Source organism: Camelina sativa, chromosome 11 (genome assembly GCF_000633955.1).
Source record: "Camelina sativa cultivar DH55 chromosome 11, Cs, whole genome shotgun sequence".
NCBI lineage: Eukaryota > Viridiplantae > Streptophyta > Magnoliopsida > Brassicales > Brassicaceae > Camelina > Camelina sativa.
This window is the reverse complement of record NC_025695.1, coordinates 9163285-9178881: the sequence shown is the minus strand read 5'-3', so window position 1 is coordinate 9178881 and position 15597 is coordinate 9163285. Positions and strand designations below refer to the sequence as shown.

General features: G+C 36.6%; 3 protein-coding genes across 9 annotated transcripts in view; 2 read left to right on the top strand and 1 right to left on the bottom strand.

Annotated features, from left to right (window-relative positions):
* The window catches only part of LOC104722544 (separase-like), a 7576-nt gene extending 2591 nt beyond the window's left edge, over positions 1-4985 (bottom strand). For 3 of the 5 annotated variants that reach the window (XR_002034309.1, XM_010440733.2, XM_019233107.1), the window contains exons 1-12: positions 4925-4985; positions 4337-4608; positions 4003-4238; positions 3735-3907; positions 3315-3560; positions 2185-3205; positions 1911-2071; positions 1704-1811; positions 1342-1475; positions 884-1177; positions 293-813; positions 99-209 (exon numbers count right to left, since the gene is read on the bottom strand). Coding sequence is in view for 3 of the 5 variants with exons in the window: in XM_010440733.2 (XP_010439035.1) it covers positions 99-209; positions 293-493 (312 nt within the window). In the remaining 2 variants the exon portion in view is untranslated. Of the gene's footprint in view, positions 1-98; positions 210-292; positions 814-883; positions 1178-1341; positions 1476-1703; positions 1812-1910; positions 2072-2184; positions 3206-3314; positions 3561-3734; positions 3908-4002; positions 4239-4336; positions 4609-4924 lie in introns of those variants that run through there. The other 2 variants (XM_010440734.2, XR_002034308.1) reach the window with 2 other exon arrangements.
* LOC104722540 (protein CLT2, chloroplastic-like) lies at positions 9533-11992 on the top strand. Its single transcript, XM_019232459.1, has 8 exons — positions 9533-10157; positions 10239-10479; positions 10791-10876; positions 10967-11002; positions 11101-11151; positions 11292-11415; positions 11550-11675; positions 11762-11992. Exons 2-8 carry the CDS (start codon positions 10302-10304, stop codon positions 11923-11925), a joined length of 765 nt encoding a protein of 254 aa, XP_019088004.1. The 5' UTR covers positions 9533-10157; positions 10239-10301; the 3' UTR covers positions 11926-11992.
* Positions 12725-15236, top strand: LOC104722539 (GATA transcription factor 25-like). Of its 3 annotated transcripts, none has more exons than XM_010440727.1 (8): positions 12725-12872; positions 12996-13304; positions 13483-13572; positions 13668-13801; positions 14328-14435; positions 14544-14649; positions 14787-14846; positions 14934-15236. In XM_010440727.1, exons 2-8 carry the CDS (start codon positions 13002-13004, stop codon positions 15054-15056), a joined length of 924 nt encoding a protein of 307 aa, XP_010439029.1. In that variant the 5' UTR covers positions 12725-12872; positions 12996-13001; the 3' UTR covers positions 15057-15236. The 3 variants fall into 3 exon arrangements, with proteins under 3 accessions (XP_010439029.1, XP_010439028.1, XP_010439027.1); XM_010440726.2 differs by having other exon boundaries at positions 12731-12916; XM_010440725.2 differs by having other exon boundaries at positions 12731-13304.

Genomic DNA, 15597 nt, shown 5'->3' with positions numbered 1-15597 from the left:
AAAATGTTTCAAGAAAGATAAAGTAAACAGTGAAACACAATTCACCAACTGAAAGATAAACTGTCAATGATTAGAAGCTATGCAATACGCATTTGCACCTTCGAGTTTGGCTCAGCTTCCTGGGTACAGAAAGCCCTCAAGCAATACGCAATAGGTAACATGTGAGAAGATGGAGTACCCTCTTTGTTTGGCCCATGATGTACCTCATCCTGCTTTCATACATACGAAATTAGTTCACTAAATATACAAGCCATTAATGAGCTATTAATTGTGAAGGTACGAAGACATATACCAGTATAGATATTGCTTCTGACAGTAAACAAATGCACTCATTTAGATGTTCAGTTCCAGATGTCCTTGTCATTCGTGCTTTCCATATTAAGATTCTTGCTCTCTCTATATGCATATCCTCAGTGACATAAACATCGTTCAAAAGGATATCTGCTATCGTGATTCGCGTTACTTGACCTAGATTTGAACTTAATGAGAACATTTTTTCATAGGCAAGAAGCTCCTGCAAGCATTTATAGAAAAGAGAAAATAAAATTAAAAACAAATCAGGATCGCCAATTTTATAGGTAAAGGTACATTCACCAATTAAGTATCCAAGGGAATTTCTAGTAGCATGCCCCGTCAAGTTAGAACATGCGCAAACTTTTATTCAAACATAAACTGAAAGGTTGTTAGGATCCGAACATGCTCTAGGATTTTTCCGATACCACGCTTTGACTTTTTTGGAGAAGATAATAACAGTGAGTACAAAGTTGTACAAGAATCAGCCGCATCCAGATTCGTGTGACATTCCCGTTCTATCTGTTGATAGCACAGACTCAGATACTTGTAATTCAAAAATTTGTATAAAGGTACTTCATCAAAAATTTACCTTAACCCACTGCTTAACAATTGCCTCAGGGCCTTGTAACCTTCTAATCAGATGTTCAGCTGACAACCAATTTTCTAGAATATGAACAATACTCTGTCTAATCTTACATCTGCTACATTGCTGGAGTATATCCAGGTAGAATGCACACCTCTTACATGCTTCGCCCACAAAATCCATAATGGCATCTTCTGACAAGTCAGTATCAGATGAACTAGACTGATTTACAAACATCTGACAATGTAGTTCAACACATCTCCATGATGCCTTGGAATTCAGCTCAAGCGCCTCACACGCCTGCAAAGTAGAACACTTACTCGATAAAATGTACCATGAGGAAAAGAAGTAAAAGAATGTACCATTTAGATGCAAAGGTCCGCACAAGTAACGCAAAACCAGATCTTTTATTCTAGTCTTGCTTGCACAGAAAATTTATAAGCGCTAAAAAGCATGTACTCCACCTTATTTAGCTCCTTATCTCTGTACAATACGATACCGATATTGTAAAGCGTCGCAATTAGATACTTGAGTTCTTGAGTTCTTGAGATCGGATCCATGGACTAGCAATTACAACTTCAACTACATGGGCACTGATCTGAAAAGAAAGATGTTCGATTACTAAGTTAGATTTATGATCGATCGCATGTTCAGGAAATTGAACAAAAAAAGAAGCAGTGTTATAAGGCATTGCAAGTTTGCGGTAGAACATCAACTGAGAAGCTAGAGCAGGTGACACTAGAATGTATGGAAAAAATTTCGTGGAAATAGTTACTTGATGTACACAAGTCGGTAGATAATCAAGATGCAAGGAATTCGCGCAAACCTCAAATTGGCAAGTTAAGCTGCGCAACAAAGCCATTGAAATGTCAATGATCACTGACATTTTTCTATACTTCAATCCGAACAGAACAGAAAGCACCTCGCGAGCAAACTGGAAACAGGGAACAGATTTAACTATATATCAGATGAAAGCATGTAAAAGAAAAGCCGCAGCAAGAAAGAAAGAAAGACATCAAAGGACAAAAGCAACCTTATAAATTCGATCTTTTGACAATGCAGATTTATAGTGTTCTTTCACAGTTAAGTCGCAGAAAGACAGCACCAAATCCTCATCGAAATGCTCAGCCTCTTTAACCCATACTTGCCACGATCCCTCTGTGCAACTTTTCACTCGCCTTAGCATCTAAGACCCTACACAGTAACAAAATTTCAGGTTGTGCTATCTCTTGAAAGAAAAATTCAAAATACTGGTGGAAAATGGAAGCAGCATTGATCTAATAATCAAAGAAGAGACCCACACTGACCTAAACCAGGGTGTAACCTCCTCGAGCAAAAGAAGGACTTTCCTACACCGCTTATCTTCTAAGTGCTGACACATTGCCACAGCCTTAATAATGGCATTCACCGCATCAACAACGACCAAAGCCAGCTCCGCCTCACCATCATGAACCTCAGGTAACAACCGGGACTTCCGGGATTTGCAATCAGAGCCGCCTCTTAGCTTCTCCAGAACCGTAAACCCTTCAGCATAAACATTCTCATACAAACCCCAAACATCGAGACAATAAATCATCCGCAGCCTCTGAGACTGAACGGTATGAGGCTTACAAGCTAACTGCGCGGAGACCAATTCTAAAGCAATCGAAAGCTCATAAACGTGGAACAAACCCAAGGCGGATTCGCGAGCTCCGTCATCAGATTTCGCGACGGAGAGGCGTTTCGGCAGCAGCGAAATCGATTTGTTGAGGAAAGGAAGGAATTGCTTAGCTAGGGCTCGAACGGTGGTTGCTCGGTCTTGTTTTTTATTCCGGGAAGTTGTTGATGATGATAGAGTAGGTAATCGGAGAAAGCGGAGTCGATGAGTGCGAGAAGACGGAGGTCTTCAGCGGACGCCATTGATTTTGTGCTCATTCTTCTAGGTCTACTCTAGTCACTCTCTCTCTCTCTCTCTCTCTTCCTAGTAATTTCAAAATCTCAGTCGTCGTGAAGATTCCATTTCAATACGGATGCAATAGATACCATTTCATAATCATAATCTTAGTAAACGAATTCATTTGTCAATTAATGTATAACCATATTGTAAGGTGAATAATGAACTGTCACCTTATTGATCATCTGAAACTTACTATCCGGTCCGATCTCAAAAAAAGAACGAGACATGAAAAATAAGCTTAAGTTATAGTATAAGTTTTAACGCGACATAAACAAAGCATTCACAATACGAAAGGCAATAGAAAAGAAGAAAAAGCACTAGGGGCCATGCACTCCTCCTCCTCTTCTTTCTTCTTCACACGCACTCATCTTCTTGTGCTTTCTCTCTTAAACCTACAATGTTTTAGTATTCATCAACAAAACACCGGGATTCCAAATGATTAGACATCTCAACGTTTTGAGATACTAGAACAGGCAATTAATTGGTTGCTTCTTCACTCACCATGGTTGTAGGATTCACCCGAAAAGAGTCAAGGGGAGCCACAACTCCGGCTTCAACCGCTTCCTTGTTGTACGAGTATGCATCCCTGCTGGTTTTCCTCATCCACACCATGGGCGTCTGAAAAGAAACAAGAGGAGCCTCAACTCTGGCTTCCTCGTCCTCCTCGTCGAACCCCTGGTACTCCTCCTTGAACCCCTTGAGTTCCTCGTGGACGTAAGAGTCACTGGGGGGAAACCATAGGTAAAGCTGATTGAAAAACAAATGAACATCAAGTGGAAAAAGTCAACATATGGGGTCAAATTTTAGGCAAACAAAACCACAAGTGAGAAAAGGGAAACACTAGTTGGGATAAGAGCATTAGCTAGTTTGATTGAGTCAAAGATGAGACAATGAAAAAACTTGGCTAGGATGCTTAATTACCTTGACTTCATGTTCTCGAGTAGAGAGATGCGTGATGAAATTATCAACGCCTCGGCCAGTAATGCCTAGGCCAGCAGGACCTGGGTCCTCAATGCGACAGCACACAGTGCAAAGCCAGGTGGCAAGTTCACCCGTTTCAGTGCACTTATCTTCCTCATCAAGTTCCCCTGGATCTGTGGACAAAAAAGAAACAAGAATTCAACAAGACTGAGAGAGAGAGAGAGAGAGACAGAGATGAGGACAAACACAAAAACACACACACACTTACCTGCCAGAAGAAAGCTATTCCAGAGCCGCTTTGCATGAGTGGATGAGCTTCTTGAGGAGAATCATATGGATACGGGAAAATAGAATTGTATCCAGACCGACGTAGCTTGCGAAGATGAGGAGAGAAGTTAAAAGGAGTGGCGGCTGATGGACGGGATATGACCATAATAGAAGATGGCGGTTCACTCTCAATCTCAAAATCAAGAGACAGGAAAAGAGAAACCATGTCCTTTTCACCTGTTTGAGAAACAAAAAGAGAATTAAGACTCTCTCTCTGATTATATACCTTAACTCTAGCAATTGGGAATGATTAAAAAGGATGAGGAGATACTAACTGTAGGGGGAGTGCGTAAGAGAGCTTCCAGTGGAAGTGACCTCTTCAAGGATGTCACGAGGGACCTTTGCTAGTGAGCCAACGGCAGTGATGGTGATAGGACCGGAGTAGCCTTGCTTCCTCAAAGTCCGTTTAATACATGGACCCACCCGACGAGCATCATAGCCATCGGGAACCGGACACCTCTTCATGTCCCAGAAGACCGATACAGGGGCCGACGCTATCTCCTTGTTTGGAGGAGCCTCCATCATTCAAGAATCAAAGACTTTAAACCTAAAAGCAAAAAAAAAAACTAAAATTCAAATCTAGGTCTAATACAACTTTTTAAATATCGATAGATCACAAATCTGGAATCAAATATCGATATCGATCAGACAAGAATTCGGAGAAATAGATTGACACGGCCGCCGTAACCGCATATACAGATACCTGCGGGCAAAGTATATATACAACTTGTACAGATCTATCTATTGTGCAATCAGTCGATAAATTTTTCGATCGCAAATACAATTTTTCATATACTCTGTAGGGTTCTATCTATTCCATGAACTTCCTAAGAAACGTAAGATGAAAGGAGCGAGAATTTTACCTGAGAGAGATATATGCAGAGTAGTTGGTTTGGTTGGATCTCGATATCGACTAGGGCTCCGAAATTCCTAAATTTAAGGAAGATGACATCCCAACGCCGCCGTATATGTACCGTTTAAAATTGGGCTTCGCTTTAATGGGCCTTCACGTGAATCGGCCTTTCCCTCCACCAATCAAACTGTTTGAACGGCCGCATATTATTTTTTTGGTTTTCGATTTTGCAAAAACTAGTTAATTTGCCATCCATCCTTCCAAAAAAACATTTTCCTTAAAAGTTTTAAGAAAAACAGATTTTAAGTGATTTTATTTATCTATGCTATTAAATTGGAATGTACACTTACGCTTACCATAAAAATAAAAATAAACCATCTATAACATTAAATACTGGAAAAATGTCATTAAAATCATGAACTTTACGTTTTCGTTGATTTAAATTATAAACTCTTTATTTGATAGGAAAAAAAATTCTATTTTTTTTGTTGAATTCTAAATAATTCACGAACTTTTATTGATTTAGCCTTATGAGCCGCAATGTTAAGTGGCCAAAACAGAAAAATCACATGGGAATAATTAGCCGTTAACGAGAACCCGTTAATAACAAAATAACGTCGTTTATCAAACCTAAAACCTCCCAAATTTAAGCTTTCTGATTTGGAGAAAATGGGAATCGAGATTCAATTTGGAGCTTTTAAGTCTAATTAAATGGCATCATTTTGTTATTAATAAGATCTCGGTAATGGCTAATTAACCCCATGTGATTTCTCTGTTTGACCACTTAATGATGTGTTTTATAAAGCCAGGTCAACAAGAGTTCGTGAATTATTTAGAAGTCAACAAAAAATGAGATTTTTTTTCCACCATAGGAAGAGCTTATGCTTCATATCAACAGAAATATAAAGTTCAAGATTTTAATGACATTTTCCCGCGTTAAATACCCATATCATTAAAAGGAAAAAAAACAATCTTTGAGGACAAAGTGGTAAAATATATTTCAAAAAGACGCGGATCCTAGAAACTAATTATAAAACACTATTCAGATCATGTGTAAGCTTCATATGTATCCAAACAGATTATTCTGTAGATTCCTATAAACAAAATCATTAAATAATTAGAAAATAACTATATCAATCCCCGAAATTAGCTCAGCCTTCACGAAATCTATACTACAAAAGTTGCATTTAATCAATCATGATACAATGGTCCAGCTGTGCTGTTTTTTTGTAGAGGACAAGGAGGCAAAATACCTCCTAAAATACCTCCTTGCTATTTATTCATGACAAAAGAAAAGAAAACTACAACCGCATACGGCGCGGAAATGCAGTTCCGGCAACATCATCTCTAACAATCGACTCCACAGGGGTTAGAGTTGTCTCGAACTAATGAAAACCTAAAAACAAAGAAAACATATAGTTGGCTAATCCGTCAGCTAGACGATTAGCTTCTCTATAGACGTGTGATATGTGGACTTTCCAGTCCCTAGAGATGAAGCCATGGGACAGACGTAACTGGAACGACAGGGGATGCGAAGCAGCAATCCTTGTGGTTAGAAAACTCACAGCTAACTCCGAGTCAACCTCCAGCTCAAGCCGTGTTTGTAACGCCCGTGTCCCGAAAAATATGAATATTAGATTTTTATATCGGGAACTAAAGTAGATTTGGTTTAATCACTATTGATTTATTAACATGATCGATTTATTAATTAAATCAAAGGATGGTTTTATTAATTCTGGTTTAGATAAATCTTGGTTTAATTTAATTAAACCAGAAACCCTTGTTTTAATAAGAGGACGCCTCCTTCTCTTGTGATTGTCTGACATTGGTTGCTCAGAGAAAGGGAGAGAGATCTCTTGGTCGATTTGTTGTGAAGGAGAAGGAGAAAAAAATCAACAAAACTTTGTTTTAGAGAGAATGAGAAAGAACAAAATTGTCAGGGTTTGGGAGAAGGTAGGAAGATTATAGCTCTAGTAAAACGTTCAAATTTATATGATCTCATTAAAACTTTGTTTTGATATAGTATTTGACAGTGAACTAGTTAGGTAGAACAGGACAATTGAGAGACTAAGTTTGAAAATTTGGTTGTTGTTTCTATGAATAGGGGTATCGCGATCATTAGACAAGTGTAAATTATTCTGTGGATTTGTGAAATAGGATGGCATGTCTCATGTACAATTAATTCTCGAGAGACATAATTATTAGAAGTATACCGTCGTCGTCTAATTAACTTTAAAGTTTAGTGATAGTATTTGATAAGATAGAAAGTATTTCATTATATAGGAAGTGGAAATATATCTCATTGGTTTCATTTTCAAAACATACTAGATTTTAACTCGCGGTACACCGCGGAAAGATACATTTAAACTAAAATATGAAAATTATAAGCTGCATTTTTTTGTTAATTTTTGTTTAATTTATTTAGTGTTTAAAATTGTATAAGTGTATTTTGATAGTTAATATTAGGATTTAACCCGTAGTATACAGAGAAATAATTTACTTTTACATAATCATAATTTAATCAAGTTAATTAAATATGTCTAATATTTTAATATTGATAAATACTTTTAATGAATAATTTTGTACTACCAAAATAATGATATTTCAAATTTACATTAATACTAATCCAAACCCGTGAAGCTATATAACCCCGTGAATTTGAATGATAGACCAAAAATAAAATAAGAAGTATTGAACCGAGAGAAAAGTAAACAAAAAGAGGGGGAGAGACATTTATAAAGCATAAAAACTTTTAAAAAGTCAGCTATTTTAGACTGTTTTCCATCAGCAAAAGAACGTAGAGGTCACAATCTTATCTTTCAGCTGTGGCATGGGATGATGGGAGGCATAGGAACTGCTCCAGATTTGGTGATCACTCCATGACATCTCGACATATTTCATCACAGTTGTATATGTGCAGCTGCCAAATGAGCATAGCAAATAGGTGCATCTTTTTATGTTGCTGGTGATACTAACTTGAGAATAGGGGTCAACATTATTTATAGGTGGATATATTCAACTTATAGGTGGACATATTCAACTTAATCTCATTAATCACCACATTCAATTCTAAAATACTATAATTTTGTCCCAAATTTCTATATATAAAATCGTATAAAAACAAATTAATTAAAACAAATTAATAACTATAAAATCGCATAATATATATATGGGAATATGCCAAGTTTATATTATTAGATTAATTTTGATTGATTATAAGTCATTAATTTTTTTAATATGATTTTATATATAGAAATTCGGGACAAAATTATTGTATTTTAGAATTGAATGTGGTGATTAATTAGGAAGATAGAAAATCAAAATTTTAGGAGAATGAAATTTGGAAATTTTATTTCAGATTTAATAAGGAGACAAATTAGGAAATTTTTGTTTTTGTTAATGGAAAAGAGTTGAAATGATTTTTTTTTTGTTTTATAATTTTATTAAAGAAAATATTAAATTACAATGGCATGAGATGTAAATAATTCTCAACTTCAAGCCTTCTTTGCTAAAGTTGCTGTGAAAATAATAATATAGATATATGTTCTTAGTTTTCGATGAATGAAAAGTATATATTTGGTAGCAAGCTCGAATTTAAAAGGCGTATTATTTTGATTTGCATGATGGACTTTCTTTTTTTGACATCGAATGTATGATGGATAAGTGAATGATATGGTCACATTCAATTATGACTCACGCTCGAATGTCAATTTGGTCACATTCCATCTATCGAAAAATTGATTTTATTGTTTGAACAAAATATCTTCCTGCCTTTCACAACATACAAACCTATGCACATATTTTCAACAAATAATTCTAGTAATACTACAAAACTTACTTATTTCAATTTGAAAACCCAATAAGAACACAAAAGCATGCAGATGTAAAAAGCTGGAGGAAAAGAAGAAAAAGTCCGTGAAGAAATAGTTGAATGGGATATAATTAGACTGTCTATCTAATGAAAATATACAGTAGAACCTTTATAAATTAATATTCTTTAAATTAATATTCGCTATAAATTAATAAATTATTTCGGTCCTGAGTTAGATCGGTGTAAAAAATGACAGATTTCGATAAAATAATAAGATAATAATTTTTATAGAATAAAAATATGGTCCCATCAATATCATAAATTAATAATCATATAAATTAATATATATATATATATATATATCTAAGAAAATCTAGTGAAAAATGACTTTATTTTTGTTTGTCTATTCATGAATTTGCATTTTTGTTGGAGCTCATCTCTAATTTTTCATTTTTGTATTTTCAAATCGCATCCATAAATTATGAAAAGTCAATAGATGCGATGATTGCTTCTTTAGTAATTGGTTTTAAAGGTACCGTAATATCTTCTGCGATTTCATCATTACCATGAAGAATAATAGTAACAATTTTTTTCTAAACTCCAAACTTCTAACATTTCTCATTTTTATCTAAATAATCTATTAAAAAATTGACATTCATCCTATTACGATAACTTAGATTATAAATTAAGAAAAAAAATTTAAAATGTGAATGATAATAAAAAACGTTTCTGTGTGTATAAAACGTTGTCGTATAAGAAATTAATAAGAGGCGAGAAAGTCCCGCGAATGGATTCTGTTCTCATGGCTACAACACCACGCGGATGGATTCATGCTTCGGTTCCTAGGGTCTCACGTTCGCCGGCGATTTATCAGGTCTGTATCAGTCGCGAACGATCTTCGTTAACCTACCGATCGACGACTATGACCATGTGTTGTTTATTCAAACGGTCCGATTTGAGATCTCGCTTCCTCTTAAGTAGTAGTTGGAAAACCACTTTTCCGATGAGACGTGGCTGTTCCGTCAGTGCTTCAACGGAGAAGTCTTCTTCAGTTTCTTCCAATCGAAAACTTATTGTTTTAAACTCCGTCGTAATCGTAGCCTTAGCGGTAGCTAATCGCGTGCTCTACAAACTCGCATTGGTTCCCATGAAACAGTACCCTTTTTTCTTGGCTCAGCTCACCACTTTCGGGTAACGTAACGAACGGCTTACACTTTTAGCCAGTGAAAGGAGATTTAATGTTTATGATAAATCGGAATCGAATTAAATAAAATGGTTTTGGCAGCTACGTCTTAGATTTATTTCACGATTCTGTGCACGAGGCGCCGTCTAGGCATTGTGACGAATGAAATGATGGGTGTGCCTAAATGGAGATTCGCAGTCATTGGTTTCCTCGAAGCTCTTGGAGTTGCCACTGGCATGGCTTCAGCAGGTATTAATTTATAGTCATGATTTTACATGTTTGTAAAGGTTACATATGAAGTGATTCCATTCCACTCTCTGTTTTGTGCAGCCATGCTTCCTGGACCGGTTATACCGATTTTGAATCAGGTCTTTTGGTTTTGATTTATTGATCATGACTACTTTCAATGTATGCATTAGTTTTGAACGAACTCAATGGCTCTCGATGTTTGGCAGACGTTTTTGGTGTGGCAGCTGCTTTTTGTTCTTCTTATTTTGGGCAGGAGGTTTTTGCTTACCCAAATTGCTGGTTGCTTGCTTGTGGCTGTGGGAGTTGTGGTGGCTGTTTCAAGGTAGGTAGCCGTTCACTCTTCTCTTCTTTCCACAGTTACTTTTATCTTCTGGAATCTAGATGCTTGGGGACTTGGGGTAGAGACATGTGTGTATTATGTGGAGAGAGTGCTTTCAGCTCTTACAATTTTCATGAGACAGAGTCATTTCTATCAAATTTTCCTGTGTTAAATGATTGGAGACGGCCATGCTTTTAGTACTGACCATCCACATTGCAGTTAGAAGGCCCTGATTCTAGTGAAACCTGTGTGGCATGTAATCTTTGATTTCTGCAAATGCTGACTGTAACTCATCTGCAGTGGATCTGGTGCAGATCATACACTATCCGGAATCGGTTTGTTATGGCCTGCTGTATTGGTAGCATCTGCTGCTTTTCAAGCTGGTGCATCTATTATAAAGGTAAGGCCGCTCTCTCTTGTGAGTTGTGAATATTATTTTTTGTTTGCTGCTAGTATCTAAGTTGTTAAGTGTTTCTTTTCTGTTATACAGGAATTTGTTTTCATTGATGCTGCAAAGCGTCTTGAGGTATCTCTGGACCATATTCATATTCATCTTCCTTCTGAAAGAGTACATCCCCTGCATCAACAACTTTGCTGAACTCTAAGCATAATGCAACAATGCAGGGAAAGTCACTGGATATATTTGTAGTAAATTCATTTGGATCTGGATTTCAGGTATCTACTACAATTTGATCACAACTAATGATATCATTATGTAAACGTATTTGTTCCAGCAAAAACAATGACTATATAGTAGTAGTAGTGTTTTTTAAATTCGTTTAATGTTATGGATCACTGAAGTTGTGCTTGAGCAGGCTCTTTTTGTGTTCCTGTTGTTGCCTTTTCTCTCAAACTTAAAAGGGATTCCATTTGGCAGCCTTCTTTCCTATCTAAAAGATGGTGCCGGCTGCTTCTTCAACACTGGAGCTAAGATTTCTGGTTAGAGAGACTACTACTATTCCACGCTGTTATATTTTTCATTTAGTAAATTGCAAAACTGTGTTGTTTATATCTTTCATTCTACTTTAAAGTAGAATGCAAAAAATGTTTGTGATCCATTGAGAGCATTTCAGGCTGCGAAGGTGCCCATATACTCCCACTGCTCTATATAGCGACGAACCTCGCTTTCAACATCTCAATTCTCCATTTGGTGAAAATATCTTCAGCAATCGTTTCCTCTCTCACTGTCATGCTCTCAGGTCCATATTTCTCATCTTTTTGTAGAAAGCCTCTTCAGCTGCACTATATTTATTAATGAGATACATGCTTTTATTTAATGTTGTAGTGCCATTATCGGTGTACATAATGTCAAAACCATTGCCGTATCTACCGGGAGGATCAAGCTTGAGCTCAAATTTCATGATGGGGAGTATAGTTCTGGTTCTAGGTCTTCTTCTCTACAACATCCCCACCACCTCTCTAACTAAGCAACACACCAAGACCTCCTAATAATTCACACTCTCTCTTTATTCATTCTATTCATATAAGATACAAATCCTATAGTCAGATTAATCAATTTCGGTGTTTTCTTATACGAATGAATATTCATTCCATTGGTTAAATTAAATCAATAAAAAAAGGAGAATTCGCAATTTAGGGGAAGGTATTGGTTTAGGATTTAGAAAGAATTTTAATGACTTTATGTTCTTGTTGATTGTTAGAATCATAGAAAATTGAAAGTTAAAAATGAAGGATTCTAAGAGATTGTTTAGGAAGTTTTTTAAAATTTTTGATGATTTTTTTTTCTAATCTTGTAAAATCTTTCTATTTGATGAAAAAGTTTTCATGACTTTTGTTATGAAGGAAATGATAGAAAATCCTAAACCAATAACATAAAATTTGAATGCATTAACAATCCAAGATTCTTTTGTTTTACTTGAATAACATAAAACTTTTAATGACTTTATAAAACTCTTAATCCAATAACACTAGATTTATCAAGATTTTAGATAACTTTTTACAAATCCACAACCAATAACACCAAATTTTTAAAGAGTTTTTAAAAGTCTTGATTGAATAACAACATATTTTACCTAACTTTTAAAGTCATTAAAATTTTTTCTAAATCCTAAACCAATACCTCCCCTTATTATTATTATTTTTAAAGTTTATTAGAAAATAGAACTGTGGAAATCCTAAACCAATACCTCCCCTTATTATTATTATTTTTAAAGTTTATTAGAAAATAGAACTGTGGAAATTTGTAATCGGTTTAAAATCAAGTTGAGTGGAGTCATCTGGTCGCCTCTCGGAACAAGTGCTGCGGTTTTTACCTAAAGTCACTTTTTTGTTTTGTTTTAACCGTCTGGTGAATTTCACGACGGTCTAATCTCCCCCCTCCTCCTCCACACGCGCCGACCACTCTCTCTCTCTCTCTCTCTCCTCTCTTTCGCTCTGTAATTCTCGATGTCAACTATTTCCTTCCTCTCTTGTTCTTAGGGTTAGGGTTTTTTTTTTTTTTTTTTTTCTTTCTCCATATCCTTCAATCAATGTGAAAAAAAAGCTCTCCTTTTTGGCAGTTTCCGATGTATGGTCGCCATTCTCAACCGGTGCTTATCCCCAACAACGACTCTGCTGGTGGTGAAGACCATGTCTCTGCCTCCGCAACGTCCGGTCACATTCCCTACGAAGATATGGATGAAATCCCTCATCCTGACTCCATCTATGGTGGTACTGGTTCCGATTTGATTCCCGATGGCTCTCAATTGGTTGCTCACCGATCCGAGCCCTCTGAATTACTTGTTTCTCGGCCTCCTGAAGGTTCCAATCAGCTTACGATCTCGTTCCGTGGTCAAGTTTACGTTTTTGATGCTGTTGGTCCTGACAAGGTGAGTGATCTCTACTTTTGTCCCCCTCCCCCCTTTTGTTATTTGTAAGAAGTCTCTCTCTCTCGGATGCATCTGATGTCTGATGGCTTTAGGGCACGTTAAAAATTGAGTCTTTTGTTCAAGTGAATGCATAATTCTGCCTAGTCTTACCAAACCTTTGGGAATTTGATTTTGATAGGTCGATGCTGTCTTGTCTCTGTTGGGTGGTTCTACTGAGCTCGCTTCTGGTCCGCAGGTGATGGAACTAGCTCATCAGCAGAATCATATGGTAACTTTTTGTTATTTGTGTGCTCAAGCTTCTGTTTGAATTGCTCACTTCATCTCGATTCCCACCTTTTGTCATTTTGGTGTTATTTTTTTTAGCCTGTTGTAGAATACCAGAGCCGTTGTAACCTTCCGCAACGAGCGCAATCCTTGGATAGGTTTCGGAAGAAGAGGAATGCTAGATGTTTCGAGAAGAAAGTGAGATACGGTGTTCGCCAAGAAGTGGCTTTAAGGTCAGGGGATTTATCTGTTTTAGTTCAGTTGTTTAGTTGTTGTCATTCTAGATTACGGTGCTACACCTGTGAATCAGTCTTTTTACCTATTTATGCCAAAGTTTGTTACAACCATCCCACATTGGTTAACCAATTTCTTAGGCCTAAGGGAACCCTCAGTATTGAGCTAGCTTTTTATTTTGTAAGTTGGATCTTAAAAAATCATTTGAGTAGTTTTTTTTTTAATGCCACATCTGTCAGGAAAATGGATTATGTGATAGTTGCTCTTTGAAGAGGCTGACATATTTGTTTCACATTTACTACTGGGGTCTAAAACGTGGCATTCTTGTATAGCTAAGCTAGTAATTTTCTTCCTCACTTTTATGTGATAGGAGCTGAAACAATATCTGTTCATATTCAACTAGTTTGGTGACCATGTAGTGACACAGGCTTCATTGTCCATGGCTCGCTGTAGTATATGAGAATATATGTTTGTAGTTGAGCTGCCACATTTTTTGCGTCTCTGACCTTTGTTAGTGTTTACCAGAATGGCGCGCAATAAAGGTCAATTCACCTCTTCAAAGATGACCGATGGGGCTTATAACTCGGGCACAGATCAAGATTCTGCTCAAGATGATGGCCATCCAGAAATATCGTGTGTTCTGTCTCTTCCAATTAACTGCTTCTGCAATTCTTGTTCTTGACTAATGTACGAAAGTTTTCTTGCTCTTATTTTAAACATGAGTGTGTCTGTCTTACGTAGGTGCACTCACTGCGGCATTAGTTCCAAATGTACACCGATGATGCGACGTGGCCCTTCTGGCCCCAGGACTCTCTGCAATGCCTGTGGACTTTTCTGGGCTAACAGGGTGCGTATAAAATCTCCACAGAGTGATATAAATACATCACCTACTCATATTATTGTCACATATATCATATTTTTTACTATGCTCAGGTCATAACATACCAATATGTTTGACATTTTTAAACTGTTCAATTCTTGTAGGGTACATTAAGGGATCTCTCAAAGAAAACAGAAGAGAATCAGTTGCCTTTAATCAAAATGGTAAGCTTTTTATTTATCATTTTCGCCCTGTGTTTCTTGTTGGTTTTACACGCATAAGACTGAGCTTGAATGATCGTTTACTTGTAGGGCGAGGGTGGTAGTATTGCCGATGCTGACAATTCAAACTCTGAACCTGCAACTGTTGAAGAAGACACTTCCTTGGTTCCTCTTGCCAATGGGGAAAATTCTTATGTGTTAGGTAATCACTAGGTTCTGTGATAAGAATCGGTGAAAATAGAAGAAATCCTTGTAGAATCAGTTGGTCTTCTTTATGAATTTTATCTTTTCTCATCATCACATGTATTATAGAAACCATAACCGAACCTCAAAGCAAATACCATATCAGATGTCTTTGGTTTATGAGTTTGATAATCAGAATAGTTCTGTTAATGTGCCTGTAACCATATCCTGTGACATGGTGATGTTAAAAGGTAAAGTCGATTGTGAAGGGGAAACAAATACTTGCGTCTGACGTACCATTCATCACAGATTTGATCAGATTGAAGAAACGTTATTAGCCTTTTTTTTTTTTTTGAGCAAATAAAACCTTATATTAAAAAATTTAAACCAGCTCAATACAAGGAGATAAAAGGGCGTTTTTTTGCTAAACCATCAGGTAACTGATTTAGGGTTCGGGGAATAAAATTGAAAGAGAAACAAGAGAAATTGCTGGATAGAATCGAAATATCGTGGAGAATCTCTTGAAGGTCCTTATGGTGGAGCTTCGAATTAATAGCCTTGACTAAACTCT